Genomic DNA, 16,631 nt, shown 5'->3' with positions numbered 1-16,631 from the left:
ACAGTATAATTCAAATCTATGATCTTTGCTCTAAATCACTTTACATTTCCACTTGCATTGATTTCATATTCACTAAAATGCTTTTTTTTTCCCCCTCCAGAAAAATAAAGTCACCAGAGATTGGTGGAAAAGACTCCAAGAGGTCCATTAATTCAAATGATTTAGAAGACATACAAAAGGCTCTACATCGTTTAAAAGGCTTGGAGGAAAAAATGAATAGAAGTGAATTAAAAGGCTTAAATCTATTCAGAAATTTGAAGAATGAAACATTACACAAATTGTATGCGATTCTTGAACTGGGAATGAATCCACATCATGATTATAAATCAAAGAAACCATATAATAAGGAAATAATTGATGAAATCTATAACTTCACATCACTGCAATTATGGAATGACTTTAATGGAACTTCCGTTCTTGATATAATGACCCAATGGAAAGAAATTCAGCATGCTTTAAAATTAGCTAGAATGATTTGGAATCCAGTTCTGTTAAAGAATTCTAATTTTAGTACGGAGCAAACTAAGGATGCCCTCAAAATATTGCTCTCCAGTAGCACACCATCATTACTGGAAGACTTCAGAGACCGCTTAAGTGGAATGCAAGAAATACCATCTTTGTTTTCCGATTATCTCCTTAAGCCTGTGTCCTACAGAAACTTTCCAGATCAGCTCCTAGCTCTCCAGAAGATGTTTTTTATAATGACAGGCACCAACATAGGTTATCAGTACCTACTTATGCCCGTGTTTGAACTCATGCGGAAAGTAGAAAGCTCCATGGGTGAAACCTGGTGGGATGAGTTCAATACTTACTGGCGCATTGGGGAGGAACTGAGGTCCTTGAAGTGGAATAACACATGGATCGCAGCCTATGGGCAGTTTTTAGAGGTATTAAATAGCCATTTAGAAAAGGTGAATGGTAATTCAAATAGTGCCTTCAGTGAACAATTGGATCAACTGTCAGAATTTGTAACAGCTGTGTTTAAAGACTTTGGGGAAAGCTCTAAAGTAGCCAATATCTCACTAGTCGCTCAGGCTATACAGAACACCTTGTACATATTAAAAGACTTACAGCTGAATTATAATGTCAGTAAATTAAAATCTATTAATCTTTTATTCAATTTTGACAATAAAACCTTTGAGGGCTTGTCTGAACTTGTGAGTACAGCAGGGAAAGTCCTTCATTATGCAAGTGCAAATGAAGCTTCCAGTGAAGAAATAATTAACTCTGTCTATAACTTAACACATCTACTGCAGGCGGAGTTCAGCCTGTCTTCCTTACAGCACAGTGCTTCGCTGGAGGAAAAAGTTTGGGAGTTTTTGCGTTTAGCCTTGAGTCCTTTTCTTGACAACAGCAACCATGGTTCTGGCACATCCCTGAACTGCTCTGCTCAGGACGTGCTCCACGTAACACTTGAGATGCTGTTTGAAAATGCCACTCTAAGCGAGTCCTTGGCGAGGAGCTCCTGCAAAGCCCTCTTTGATTCCATGGACGTGGAGGGTGGAACAATGCACAACGGCACCTTCACAGAGATGCTCCAGCTTGCCATGAGAAACCTGAAACTGTCTCCAGAGTTTGCTGTTGTCTACCAGAACAGCAGCGAGCGTTTTTCCAAGGAACTGTCGTGCATGGTGCGGTCTCTGCAGTTTTGTCTGCGTTTCCTTTCCAAATTAAACCTTGTCTCTGAGGTGGAAAATTCCTGGGTACAGGAGAAGGCGAGAGCTCTGAGTGCTGTGATGGAGGGGCTGCTGCAGAGCAATGCTTCCTGCCCAATCCCAGTTGGAGATGTGGATGATGATTTTTTATCTCATCTTGTGAACATGCTCCTTCCTTTCATGCTGAATGAAACAGTGCTGAACTCCCTAAATCTCTCCAACAGCTCCGCAGACTGGCAGAGGCTGCCTTTATTTTCCCGTCCATTCCCAATTGTCTCCAACTGGAACAGCAGTTTATATGAACTGCTACAGGTGGGCAGAGATGCTTCCAACCAGTCTGAGTTGGGACATTTCTCATGGCTGTGGCGTGCCACTGGCAACTTATTGACCACCAAGTGGAACCTAACAGAAGTGAGTGAATATGTTGAATTCCTGGAAACTATGAGGAAAGCTCTAATTCTTGTGGACTTTGGGGTAGCTCCTGGAAAAACGTTAGTGCATGAGATCTTTCAGAAGTCTAGAGGAGGAATTAAATCCTCAGATCTGAATGATTTGTATAGTTTGTTAAAACTTTCTATGGATTCAACTTCTGCCACAAACAGCACACTGGACTTGGAAAGAATACTTCAAGAAATAGTCCCAGTGTATGAGGTTGGTGGTGAAGAATTGTTCTATGCTAAACCCTATGGAAAAGAAAATCAAGATGTCCTAACCATGGCTGCAGTGATTTGGAATCAGGTCATTTTAAATGGGAGTCATTTTAGTACGGAGAAAGTGTGGGAGGTTATCAAAATGATTGCATTTCATGGCATCTCTCTTGGAGACATCGAAAATTACCTCAGCGCAAATGAGACTGTATCATCATTATTTTCTGACTTCTTGTTGACCCCTGAAACATCTGAACATTTTGCAGAAAAGCTCTTGTCCCTTGAGCAGCTTCTTGCTGCCATGGCAAAGGTGAATGCCAGTGATCCTCATCTGCTGATCTCCTCTTTGTCTAAGCTAATGCAGAAACTCCAGAGTTCTCTTCATGGAAGGCAGGGCATTGAACTTGATGATCTCTGGCAGATTGCTGAAATACTCCAGTCCATGAACTGGGGTAGCACAGACAGTGTCTCTTTGAAGTCACTTCTAGATACACTGCAAAATCAGTTCGATACCATGAAAAATGACTCCAGTCTTCCTTTCAGTAAGGAGCTGAGGGAGCTGGAGAACTTGGCATCCTCCATATTTGAGCTGTATAGTGAAGACTCCAAAGGAACCAACATCTCCAGGTACCTGCAAGCCATGCAAAAGGGTATCTTAATTTTAAAAGATTTGCAGAAAAGTTACAATATCAGTGAGCTTGAAACTATCAACTTATTATTTGATTCTTACCATAACTATACCCAGAGACTGGTTGAAATATGGAGAGCAGGAATGGAAGTCCTTCATGACACCAACTTAGACAAAACATTGGAAGAAAAAATGGACATTGTCTATCGTTTCTCACATTTGCTGCTGCAGGAGGAGTTCAGCCTGTCTTCCTTACAGCACAGTGCTTCGCTGGAGGAAAAAGTTTGGGAGTTTTTGCGTTTAGCCTTGAGTCCTTTTCTTGACAACAGCAACCATGGTTCTGGCACATCCCTGAACTGCTCTGCTCAGGACGTGCTCCACGTAACACTTGAGATGCTGTTTGAAAATGCCACTCTAAGCGAGTCCTTGGCGAGGAGCTCCTGCAAAGCCCTCTTTGATTCCATGGACGTGGAGGGTGGAACAATGCGCAACGGCACCTTCACAGAGATGCTCCAGCTTGCCATGAGAAACCTGAAACTGTCTCAAGAGTTTGCTGTTGTCTACCAGAACAGCAGTGAGCTTTTTTCCAAGGAACTGTCGTGCATGGTGCGGTCTCTGCAGTTTTGTCTGCGTTTCCTTTCCAAATTAAACCTTGTCTCTGAGGTGGAAAATTCCTGGGTACAGGAGAAGGCGAGAGCTCTGAGTGCTGTGATGGAGGGGCTGCTGCAGAGCAATGCTTCCTGCCCAATCCCAGTTGGAGACGTGTATGATGAGTTTTTATCTCATCTTGTGGACATGCTCCTTCCTTTCATGCTGAATGAAACGGTGCTGAACTCCCTGAATCTCTCCAACAGCTCAGCAGGATGGGATAACCTGTCCATGCTCCTCAGCACAGCACAGGATGAGCTCCACCTAACCAACCTGCTGCTGGGACTCCAAGGTGCCTTCAACCTCACTGAATGGGGTTATTACTCAAGCATCTGGGATGTGGTTGACAGTTTGCTAAACACCAAAAGGAATCTAACCAAAGTGGCTGCCTTTGCAAAGGTGTTGGAAGCAATGGCAAACAGTGCAGCCAACAATGTGTCAGCTCTAGAAATCATAGAAGCCAGTCACTACATAATCACGGGGCTGAGCTTCTCTGATCTGCTAAATGAATTCAATATAAGTTCCAGTTCAGCTTTTCTCTCCAACAAAACTAGTTTTGACTCTGTGTTTGATATTGTCGCTCATCACTTCACTGTCATGGCAGAAACCCTGTACAACAAGACTCTGCCTTGGACTCAGGGGGACCAAACTCTGTCACCGACCAGTCTGATTGCACAGTGAGTTTGCTCTTTGGGTGTTGTAATTTCATTTATGGGTGGTGACCACCATCCTCATTCTGCATGAAAAGTATGTCACTTTCTTTCAGTGGAGCAACTTAAGCCTGAAATCCCCGTAATTTAGGACACTGGGTGTAACATGGGTTAAATTGAAGAGGAAATTTCCATGGCTAGAAGTGGGGCTTCCAAACATTTTCTGTGTTGGCCTGTATCACTCGCAGTGCAAGCAGAATCCTGTTCACCACTTGCTACCGGTAGTAGACTCTTTGGAAGCCTTTCTTTGGGGTATGATTCTCTAATTTTTGATTCTTAGAATAATAGAATAGTTCGAGTTGAAAGTGACCCTAAAGATCATCCAGTTCCAACGCCCCTGCCATGAGCAGGGACACCTCCCACTAGATCAGGCTGCCCAAGCCCCATCCAACGTGGCCTTGAACACCTCCAGGGATGGAGCAGCCACCCCCTCCCTAGGCAACTTGTTCAGTGTCTCACCACTCTCACGGTGAAGAAATTCTTCCTTATATCAAGCCTAAATCTGCCCATCTCCAATTTATACCCATTCCTCCTCATCCTGTCACCACAAGCCTTTATGAATTGTCCCTCTCCAGCTTTCTTGTAGTTCCCTTTCAGGTACTGGAAGGGCTCTACAAGATTCTTAGTCTCCCCTAGGCCTTCCCACCTGTATCTTGTGCGCACAGTGAACCTTTTGAATGTTTTCTTATAAATATAATTTGAGAGTGAACGACAGGTTTGGGGAGATAACATCAAAAGGGTTGATGAAATAAAATTGGGAGGGTACCCGCTTGGGGGATGTCGTGGGAGACACATCTGGAATTCTTATTTACGCTGCCAAGGAGCAGCATCTCCACAGCTGACAGATTTCACTAACGTATCTTGTTTGTGAAAGAGAAGCTGATTGAAAATTCTATCTTATTTTCAGATTTCTGTTTTTAGAATTTGAAAAGACCATCTCACAGGTGACAGCGAACAGCAGCTATAGCCCTTACCTGATGTGTTTAATAAATGCCACTGGAGCTGAAAACAGCAAATTGACAGGTAATCATGATTTCATTAATGTCAAGGGACCTCAACTGGAATATGTTGTGCCTGGCTTTTCAAAGTGTTTTCTCTAATGGTGGGAAGGAACAGTGCTACATGTTTTCATCTGCTGGCAATTAACCGGGGCTGTGAAACCTTGGCAAGCCAGATTCCTTTTTTGTTTGAGTTATGTCACGTTGCGGATAGAAGTTTTCCATCCAACTCTATCCAAAAGGCACGTGTACTCTTCGCTCTGTGATGACAGGTTGCTGACACTTAGATAAAGAAATCTTAGGAATAGAAACCTACGGCTTTATGTACCTGTAAGATGACAGCAGTTGGTTTTGAGAGTTAACATGTTATTTCTCATAGGTATTAATCATCTGAGCTTATTGTAGAACCTGAGAGAGGTTTATCTGCTCACGGAATGGAGATATTGCACTGCCAGAAGTTCATTTTCCAGGGTAGGGTGGATTTCTTTAGGAGCAAAGCACCCACTTGGACTGAATCCATTAAAATCCAGTCTCGTGGGTTGACCTTGGATGGGTGCAAGTGCCCAGCAAAGCTGCTCTGTCGCTCACCTCCTCAACTAGACACAGGAGAGAAAAGATAATAAAGGGCTTGTGGGTTGAGATAAGGACAGGGAGAGATCACTCACAAATTCCCGTCACAGGCAAAACAGACTTGACTAGGGAAACTGAATTGGATTTGTTACCAATAAAATCAGAGTAGGATAATGAGAAATAAAAGCTAAATCTTAAAACACTTTCCACCCACTCCTCCCTTCTTCCTGGGCTTAACTTCTCTCCCAAATTATCTACCTCTCTCTCACGCAGCGGCACAGGGGAATGAGAAATGAGGTCTCCTGCCACTCCTTCCTCCTTAGGGGGAGGACTCCTCACACTCTTCCCCTGCTCCAGTGTGGGGTTCCTCCCATGGGAGACAGAAATCCACAAAGTTCAATGTAAGTCCTTCCAACAGGCAGCAGTTCTTCATGAACTGCTCTAGCCTGGGCTCCTCTCTCCACGGGTCCACAGGTTCTGCCAGGATCCTGCTGCTGTGTGGACTTCCCATCGGGTCACAGCCTCTTCTAGGGATCCACCTGCTCCACCATGGACCTCCATGGGCTGTAGGTAGACCTCCAGGGCCTATAGGGTGACAGACTATCTCACCATGGTCTTCACAGGCTACAGGGGAACCTCTGCTCCAACGCCAGGAGCACCTCCTTCCTATTCTTCTCTGACTTTGGTGTCTTTCTGCAGAGTTGTTTCTCTCACATGTTCTCCCTCCTCTCTCCCTCTGCAGTTGTTGTTGTGCAGCAACTTCTTCCTCTTCTTAAATATGTTATCCTGGAGGTGCTACCACCATCACTGACAGGCTTGGCCAGCAGTGGGTCCATCATGAAACCTACTGTCATTGGCTCTATCGGTCATGAGGGAAGTTTCTAGCAGCTTCTTACAGAAGTCACCCCTGTAGCCTCCCCGCTTCCAAACCCTTGCGATGCAAACCCAGGATATCCAGATTACAACCCAGCTCTTGGTCTTTGATTTCAGAGGTCTTCAGCCATATGAATTAGGTGCAAAATAGCAACGCACACTAGGCCTAAGAATGAAAATGCTCATGTTCCCATCTGTGAAGTTTCTGCAAGTCTGGTGGTTTTGTCTCTTGTAACTTCTGTTTTCTTCTTTGCACAGAAAACATCACGCTGCTTTTGAAGCAAACTCATCTGAAAAAGAACCCTTTTATGCAAAATAATACCTCTGAGAAACATTCATCCGTACCAGAGCTCCTGAAGCTAAAAGTGAGTCTGCTTAAAATGCTGACTTGAAGGACATCCCGCAGTGATACATGAATGTGCAATAGAGGTTTTGAAAAACAGTGTATGAAAAAAGAAGTTTCTTAACAGAATGGCTGATAAAAAAGTAGGATCGAAACTCTGTTTTCTGCCTGTGTTCAAAGGATGACATTAAACAGAGCTGAGGAACTTGTTCTTATAAGAGCCTCTACCCAACGTACACACATTTTTCTGTGAAGGTAGATGTGTTCCTGTCTTCCCAATCTGTTGGTAGAATGGCTTCTGTTTCCCACCAGCCGTCTCAAAAGGATAAGCACAACACAGATTCCTCATAAAGCAGTGCACCCATGGTTTTGAAGTTCAGTACACTGAGACTTAGCAGAGCACCTTGCAGACCTGCAGCTGGTAGTCCTCCCTCAGCCTCATTTGAGAATTATGTTGGGAGGAAGAACAAATAGCAGTTAGATACACCTACCCTGCTGAAAATCAGTGGAATTGTGTGTACCCCACTGGTAATTATAAGCACCCTAAGTCAGCTACCACTGTTGTCTAAGGAGCTACACTAGCAGCAGCGTGGTTGGAGTCCAAGTGCCTGCATGCTCCCTTAGCCCTGGATGTCTCACAACACCGCAGTGGTCTCAGAGATTAAGCACCAAAGCAATATCACTTCCTGGATTTCCCGTATTGGTTTGGGATTTGGCAACGCCTCATTTGGATAAAATGCTTCTTGCGCTACACATACATGAGTGCATTAACCACATATGCGCACATTGTTCTGTTTCTCTGTACAAGAAGCAGAATTCAAAAGCCTTTTTAAACAAAGATAACAGCATGCCATGCTGTTGCTGCTTACTATATCTGCAACAGCAACACAATGAGCCTTTGTGACAGGTACTTACAGGCACAAACCAGGAAAAAGTTCTTGCTGTAAGAGGCTGATATTGTAAATAGTGATGTCCAACAAGAGGGAAGCCCATAATAGCACAGTAGAGGAAGGACTATCATTTTACACAGGTTGGCAGATGCAGAAGACCTGACTTGTAGCCAACTCTGTTTCATACACCGTAGCAGAGGTGACCGGGTGCTGTCTGAAAGGCTAAGCTTGTTGCACAAGGGGAGATTTATTTCATCTCTGGGAAGATTAATTGTTCAACAGCTAAGTCCAAATGGAGCGTTGTTGCATGTTGGACACGGGAAATCATACGTTAAGCCTTGAAAAGGTTAATTAGATCCTGTGCAATGTTGTGTAGCTGCAAACTTATGGAGGAATGATTGTTAGGAACTGTTCCTTTGGAAACCTTTTGAATGAACTGAGGATATACATTAAACTTTTAATCCTAACAAAAAATGGGAAAGGACAGCTCGCTTCTTTAAAACTTGCCTTTTATAATTGTCAACTAACTGATGTTTGTGCATCTGTCTGTCTTTCCAACATTTCCTTCGAAGATATCTCACCTCCGGGATCTGACAACGCTTCTTTGTGACTACGAGAGCTTCAAGTCAATACAGGATATTTGCCATCTCCCCAACGTTAGCTTCGGAGAACTGTGTGAGCAAAGCCAATCTCATGAGCAGCTCCTCCGCGCTGTTGAACTGAGCAATCAAGTTGTGGCCAATTTATTGGAGCACGGAAGAATCTCTCAGGAGCTTCAAAATATGCTGATTGGGGATACCATGACCATCCAGACACAAATGAAGTGGTGAGACTCTCCCTCTGAGTTAGACTGCTTTAGTGTTCTATTTATGAGATGATAAAATTGCTTCTTGCCTTCTTTTCATGTTCCTAATTTTGTTGGTGGTTTTGTCTTTCTGATTTAGGTTTCAAGAAAATGTACCAGAAATTGCTTTCTTTCAAGATATTCCTCAGCTTATGGCTACTTTGAATTCCATGCTGAACAACACTGAGAATGTAACAGATTCCAGTAAGCAAGGTGGTTTTCTGTATTTACTTTAAAATGTTGGTATCATAATTTCTGCTGGAAATTCCTGGACTTGTTTAGCTTCCACGAATCATAGAATGGTTTGAGTTAGAAGGGACCTTAAGGCCCATCCAGTTCCAACCCCCCTGCCATAAGCAGGGACACCTCCCACTGCATGAGGCTGTTCGTAGCTTCATCCAGCCTGGACTTGGACACCTCCAGGGAGGGGACATCCATGACTGTCACAGCAGTGATATTAATGAAAAAAACATACACCGTGTACTTGGGAACCTTTACTTAGGATAATTCTAAGCCTGTTCTAGCCCACCCTTTTTTTTTCCTGGACAGCCCAAACTGGCCTATGTGCTGAAGCCCAGAGTCTTTGTATTTGAGCAACTTTTGCTATCAGTAGACTTGTCAACTTCAGCCCACAAATAGGGTTGTAAAATCTAGGAATCCTAGGAAACAGAACTGCATTTTGCAAGGTTGGGTTTTTTTAATTAGGAGTGATGTGCTGCACTCCCATACTTCACCTCAAGTCCTCTTTATGTGCTTGAGATTGCTGTGTGCCTGGACAAATCTAATAGAGTAATTGTTCCTTGATCGTTCTTCACAGAAAAGTTGAGAGATGTGTTTAAAAATGCGGACCTGCTCAAAGAGGAGCTCAAAAACACAACAGGAATATCTACAGCCGGTATTGATGCTCTTCTGGAAGCGTCTCTCCCAGAAAACATCAGTCAAGTAAGTTTGCTGTCTTTAGTGGGATCTCTTGTTGCTTTCTACCTCTCAGACAGCACAGAGTGAGGTACGGGGTCCCACAGAGAGCATGCTATGGATCAAAATAGCCATCAGGACTGCAGTAAGAGCAGTCATTGATGTCAGTTCAGCCAGTGGAGACCAAGAACCACACGGCCTCTTTGGCTCTCACCAGTGGCTGGTAAGCAGCCATGCACTGCCTGGTGAGCGGTTGCTCTGGCCCGTAGCAAGGCCACAGTTCACTGTAATAGACTAATGAGGGCTGAGTGGGGTCCTCAGTGGGATCCTCAGCGCTGAGAAGTTGTGGTGGTCCAGATGGAAAAGCACACTTCCAACCACAATTCGTGAGAGCTCTCGGGGTCCAGAAATACCCTCCATAATGAGAGATAAACTTGCCTTCCTCGGCAACACAAGCAGAGCTGCAGATGCGTTTCCCCTTCCCAGTCATCTTGTTTGGACCAAGCCCTAAAGAGCATGCTCTTTTCCAAACTTCACATGTATCAGTCAATGGGAAATTGAAGCCAAAAAGGCTTTTACTACTGTGCAAGCTGGGCGGTAAAACACAATCCTTAGGATTTGTCCCACAGAGCGGGATGAGTGGGTAGGTATTTTCTGGTCCTCAGGGTTGAAATAGGACATTGTAGAAAGACCAACAGCAAGGCAAGATTAATCCATGCATCTTGAAGCGAGCAGGCTACCCCCTAACAAATCTCTTCTTCCTTTGTGCAAACGCAGCTCATTTCTCAGATCCTCCAGCTGGAGTCTTGTAGCGTCCATCCTGCTGACCCACAGCTGCAAACGGTAGCGGAGGAGCTCTGCAATCTCTCTCTTTCAGAGAGGACTTGTGAGACGTACATCCTGGGGGTCACTCTGTTGCGACACTTAGACGTTTACAATTTCTTATACAAGGTTAGTGCTGGATTTGTGGAGTGCTTTCACAGTCTTTGCTGCATGTTGTGCCTGAAAGGTCATAAAATATCATTGCGATGGCCCAGAAGCTATGCTGATTTACACAAGCCAAAGATCAGGCTTTGCTCATGCAGTAGTTTTTATTGCATACCCATGCTGTGACAGTGTGGATATAAATGAGGATCCCAGCTGGTGTAAACCAGAAAACCTCATTTAAAGGCACTGGATCTACTCTAAATGACTCTCTATCTGCTATCACAAGCTCTTGAACATTCCCATCTGAGTGCAGGCTTCCCAGAAATAAGGCACCGGCATCTATTTCCTTATTCCTTAAAAAGGGAAGCCCTAGAAAAAGTCCTGTAAAATGTATTTTCCCAATCTATTTGGCACTGCCAAGTTATTAGATGATTCAAATATCCCACGCATGCAACTATATAAACAGCATGTGAAAATACCATTCACAGAGAAGTGCCTATTGAATACATATTTAAAGATCTTGGGGGAAAAAAGTTATTAAATGAGAATGTGAATGAATTTGGCTCAGATCAGAAGTCACTGGTGGCGTTTGACATTTATGCTGTGCAGACTGTTACCTCATAGGGGCTTGGATATTAAGCTGGTATCTGATCCACGTTTCCCAACAGTAGGTGTTTGGAAACATACACTGTTCATCCTATGTAATATTCAGAGGAGTGGTTTGCAAAAGCACTTGGGATTTAGGAATCTAAATGCCATTCGTTTCCCGTGGGACATCTGCTCCCTAAACCTTCTAACAGTTTTGAACATCCCACAGTCTTTTGTCTTGGAATTAACACAATATGGGTGCGTACGTGCACGTGCGCAGGTTCCTGCTAATCGTAATGGATTCCCTTCCTGCTTCTTGCAGATGTTTTTCCCTAAGGAGCTTCAGAAACCCATGGACAAGATGCTGGGCCTTCTGACAAAAATGAAATATTTCAGACACCAGGTTGAATCTGGCGTTGATCCATTGCTACAGGCTATTCATTCCCTAAAAAAGCTCCGGCAGTCAAGGAACATGCCACTGACCAAGGTACGTGTAGTCTGCATGTGGTTTGGAGGCAAAACACCACTGGAACAATTTCCCCAGGAATTTCTTGCCCTAGAAGCCAAAGGCACTTAAAATCATAATTACCGATTCTGTTTTAAAGCAGTGGTGTCCCAAGAAGAATTTCTTTCAAACTGATACCTTGCCTTTGTGGGTGAGCTTTGATTTGGATCCGTGGGACCATCATGTGCTCCTGATGGGAGAACACTAGGAACAAGTGCTGTGGGAGGGACTCAAAGAAGAAAAATGCAGGGAATGACTGTATTGAAAGAGGGTAGACTTCCAACAAAATATACTGGTGTATTGGAAGAGATCGGCTTGTGAAAGCAACTGGAGAACTGCCCATAAAGGCTGTCCGAAACCACATAAGTCAACAGCAAAACTTGGCTCCAGCTTTAATGTACATTAGAACATGCCCAAAGCCTCAAGACTGCCTGAAACATTCAGTACAAACCCAGTCCTGCTCTGACGGCTGCAGTAACTTCAGGTTGCACTAACTTCATCCAGCCCAGGATGCAATCCCTCTCTGGTTCATGGTCAATGACAGCATAGATCGCAGGAATTGTTTCTGGTTGTCTTTTTGCCTGCTCGTTGCAGACCCCTGTGTAGTCAGGGACTGGATGGGGATGGGTGATGTGCACATCTGTGTAAGGAATTGTGTGCTGTAGACCAGGGTCTATAGGTGGCACCAAGCACACACTGTAGGCAAGTCAACCCATGTTGAAGGCCCTGCCCACATTGGATCTCATACCTGGAGATGAATTTCCCGCCTCTGTCACAGCACAGGTTAGCCATAAAAGCATGTCTTTTTGGCAAGTCCCTTTTTTTTTTGTAGACACAACCTTCACAAAAGAAAGCAGTGTAAAAATGTTTAGTCCTTGCCTTCTAATTGTTATTTGTATTTTCTGTTCTATCTCAGAATGGGATGCTTTCATCATGCAGGGTTTATTTGCATTTTGTCTTTTCCACAGGCATTAGTGAAACCAAACAACTTCAGCATAACACGTGGCACGTTTAAGTCCATGTCAAAAGTCCTCTGCAACCAGGAGATCACACCCCTGTTTTTTGAGTCCTTGCTTCCAGATTTTGGAGACCCTGCAAGCAACAGTTCTTCTGTGGAGGATGCCGTTGTCCAAAAGATGATGAGGAAGTATGGGATTCCTCATGACTCCAGTAAGTCTGGCTTTTCCTTAAGGCAAAACCATTTCAGAGCCAGAGATACAGTGCTGAGCTATTCCCCACTGTCTCTCTGGAGGGCTGTAAGGTTTTGTGATTTATTCTGGCTGAAGATCTCTGCTGCCCTGATTACGGTGGTTTATTTCCATAGATGTCAAAAGGAAACCAGCCTGTGAGGCAGAGCAGTATTTGCTACTGCGGCGTTTCCCATTTGTCGATGCTGTGGTCTTAGGGCTTGACAGGTCACTGCTTTTTCTTGATGTGTAGTTTTTCCGACGGTGCTGACATTATTAGCTCCTCTGAGTTCACAGAACTCCATTTAACCTTCAAGCAGAGAATCTTGGCTCAGACACTGAGGCTCACGTTGTCTTCAGTTCAGCAATGGGTGATCTTGGGGGCAGATTGCTTTTGTCAAGATCCCTTATATCAGGCAGTGGAGAGGGCCATGAAGTCATTCGTCGGACGCAGCAACAAACAGGGTAGATGGGGAAAAATATACACTGATAGCTTTCGCATGTCTGGTCTGTTTGTGCTCTGTACAATTTGTTTGCTTTTCTCCCCTTGCAGCACCATTTTGCTTATCCTTTTACGTGGACCTGGTCAAAACACCGACGGGAGCTTTAATTTGGTCTTTTTTAAAACCAATGGTGCTTGGGAAGATCCTTTATACTCCAGATACCATAGAAACACGAGCAATCATGAGAAAGGTATGGCTGTGTTTACAGTACATCAGGATATGCTTACTCAAAGGGATTGTAATTTATCTAGCATGGGCTTGTTTCTTTGAGAAGCAGAAGCCTATTTTCTGACTCTTTGGAGTCTTATTCAAATTATCATTTCCTAGTTACATTGCTGGCTATGAGTCATATTTTGTCTTTGAATGAATCTTATCTCCAAAGCATTGCTGTTGGCCTAATACTTATAATATGATTTTTCTAAAGCCTTCAGTTTATGAAGTTTCACCTCCATATTTTCAGGCAGTAAAAGAGATGCTTCCCAGCACAACTGCAATAGTCAGTATTGTTCACAAGTGGTAGAAAGAAAGCTGATAACCAGGACATAGAATCATAGCATTGTTTGGATTGAAAGGGACCTTAAAGCCCATCCAGCTCCAATCCCCTGCCATGGGCAGGGACACCTCCCACTGGATCAGGGGCTCCAAGCCTCATCCAAGCTGGCCTCGAACCCTTCCAGGGATGGGGCAGCCACCACTGCTCTGGGTAGCCTGTGCCAAGGTCTCCCCACCCTCATAGGAAAACATTTCTTCCCAAGATCTCATCTCAATCTCCCCTCTTTCAGCTTAAAACCATTCCCCCTCATCCTATCACATACTCCAAATATCCCATATGAGGCTGTATTTTTAAGTATTTGCATTCAAGTTCAGTGTATTAAGGGGCTTTTACTGTTTTATTGACTTATTTATTTTTAAAAAGCTTTAAGGTAATGGATAAATGAATCCTTATAAGTTGTGGGGTTTTTTTTACAGTCTAATGCAACCCTGAAGCAGATGGCTGATCTAGCCCTGAAGTCCCAGGAGTGGTTGGACAAGTCCCCTGCCATCATGAATTCACTGACTAAGTTAAACCACACAGTTCCAATGATCAAGGTATGAGATCCTCCCTCCACACTGTCTCTTTTGCGGGAGGGAACTGGGAGGATGAATTTCTTCACTGAGGTAAACCTGGGGCTCCAGGGACCTCGAGGACATCTTAGGCCAGCTAAGGAAACCTTCCTCAAGCTTTTGTCCTTGACTTCCCGGTTTTGTGCCTGCCTGCCTGTTCCCATAACAGAAATACCCTTGACACACCTTTCCATGCAAATCCTCTGTCTGAAGTGCTCTGTTTGTAATATGCTCCCTGACACTGGCCAGGCTGGAGGGCTCAGATGAGCAGGGAATGCTCTTCAGTTTGTAAATTAACTTTCTGCTTGATGGAGTGATCCAGCCAGCCAAGACCAGGCAAGAAATGACTTTTTCAGAAAATGAAACACTATCTATAATAAGCGTGTAGCACTGGGTACACACATAAGAACTAGAAAATGTCTTTGTACCTCAGTGAATGTAAATAAAATTTCATTTTCCCCTCCTAAGGAGCCTGGCCTTGCTTGGATACGGAAAGCAGTAGGCTGTAATGTTTCACATACTTACTTCATGTTCTCTGCAGTGAAAATTGTCTCCTTTTCTTCCAAAACTATGAAAATGAGGTCTCTGGAACCCTAAAGCATTAGAAGTTTATTTCAGTAGCTGGAATTCATTGTAATTTCCATGGTGCTGAGTGAAAATCTAGAGTAGAATATGCAAAAGTGAAATGAAATTTTCTGTGCTGACTGCACTCATTGTCAGAATAATAAACCGTTCAGCCAAACACAAGTCTGTCTGTTGGTCTCAGAGTTAAATGTTGGTCACCTACCCATTGTGCTCTGGCTGGGTTTACAGGACTTAAAACAGACACAAGTGAAATTCAGTGCACTTTTAGGATAACAAAGATTATCCCTGATTTTTTTTCCATGGGACTCTGCTGCCTGATGGAGACTCAATAGGCTTCTTGACTCCAGGAAACACTAGTTTGGACTCACAGGGCTTTGTAAGGTGTTCTCATTGCTAACGTTTTCCCATTCTGATATAAAGGGTGAGATAAGGAAAGTCAGGAAAGGAGTAGAAAAGGGTTGTGCAAATGCTTGGTGAAGGCAGCTGCTGTGTTTTATTTTAGATATACACAGAATAACCACATGGGGCTTCTGGTCATACTGATACTTTTTCTTTGTGCTTGTTGGTAGAACGCCCTCCAGAATCCCTTTGTCCAGGTTTTTATCAAGCTGATGGTGGATTTGGATGCAGCTGAACTGCTGAGTCAAATAAATGAACTGGGTAAGTTTTTCCACCGTGTATTCCTCCTATTTATACTGCAGGTCTGGAAGCCCCAAAGTCATCAGGCTGTAGCTGTGCTCTGGTACTGTCTTCTTTGGTTGGTATTGGATGCTTTACTGGGAGACAATCTCAGCTGTGGTTCTAAAATCTTGTTGTCTACGGGTGTCTTAGAAAGCAAAGAGCTTGTATGGAGAGATGTTCCCTGGGAATGTCGAAGGGATAGAAGGATGGGAATCTCTGCAGCAGAGTGTGACCACTGGAGGACACTGTTTAGCCGTAATTATCACTTCAAATGAGCTACCTGAGATTCTGCTGGGAAAGTTGTGGAGAGCTTGCTTGCTTCACATCAGGGTTCAACTTAAAAGTTTTCCAGAGCAGAAAAGCAAGGAATCAGGTACCCAGACTGATGAAGCTAGAGGCATCATTACAGAAGATGCTTAGCTGGAATTTGCTGTTCTGTGGTGGTCTTGCATGGTCCTTCAAGGTGAAAACTGATCTGCGCTGGGGGGTGGTGGATGAATCCCCTGTTAGTGCACAGCACGGTGATCACAGTCCCCTCCTACCTGGTCATGTTGTCTGTAGCTGCTTTTTCAATGAGTGGCCACACATGTCAACGTAAATCTAGGTTACACCAGCAAAACCCAACGTACACCAAGCGTGGCTGTCATCTGCTGCAGTCAGAAGGATATTTACATTCTGTTCGTGATGACCCCTGTGTTATTTCACGAGTAGCAGCTCCTGTTTTAACTCCCCATCAAATTGTGGTGCCTGCAGCAGCTGTTCCATATTAGTTACACGGCGTTATGCAGTCACCTTTTAAAAGAGCCAGGAAACAGCAGCCTCTTCATTAA

The 16,631-nt window shown here is 43.9% G+C and overlaps 1 protein-coding gene across 1 annotated transcript in view; it reads left to right on the top strand.

The window, feature by feature from the left end:
* Nucleotides 1–16,631, top strand: part of ABCA12 (ATP binding cassette subfamily A member 12) — a 94,239-nt gene that overhangs the window by 32,551 nt on the left and 45,057 nt on the right. Inside the window, exons 10-21 of the mRNA XM_069860499.1 lie at nt 101–4,255; nt 5,196–5,311; nt 6,988–7,094; nt 8,535–8,788; nt 8,907–9,019; nt 9,624–9,748; nt 10,499–10,672; nt 11,559–11,723; nt 12,710–12,911; nt 13,482–13,621; nt 14,401–14,520; nt 15,690–15,780. Coding sequence (XP_069716600.1) covers nt 101–4,255; nt 5,196–5,311; nt 6,988–7,094; nt 8,535–8,788; nt 8,907–9,019; nt 9,624–9,748; nt 10,499–10,672; nt 11,559–11,723; nt 12,710–12,911; nt 13,482–13,621; nt 14,401–14,520; nt 15,690–15,780 — 5,762 coding nt within the window. The remainder of the gene's footprint in view (nt 1–100; nt 4,256–5,195; nt 5,312–6,987; nt 7,095–8,534; nt 8,789–8,906; nt 9,020–9,623; nt 9,749–10,498; nt 10,673–11,558; nt 11,724–12,709; nt 12,912–13,481; nt 13,622–14,400; nt 14,521–15,689; nt 15,781–16,631) is intronic.

The sequence above is a fragment of the Phaenicophaeus curvirostris genome, chromosome 7 (genome assembly GCF_032191515.1).
Source record: "Phaenicophaeus curvirostris isolate KB17595 chromosome 7, BPBGC_Pcur_1.0, whole genome shotgun sequence".
In the NCBI taxonomy this organism is placed as follows: Eukaryota; Metazoa; Chordata; class Aves; order Cuculiformes; family Cuculidae; genus Phaenicophaeus; species Phaenicophaeus curvirostris.
Note: the sequence above shows the minus strand (reverse complement) of the source record. Positions and strands in the feature narration are given on the sequence as shown.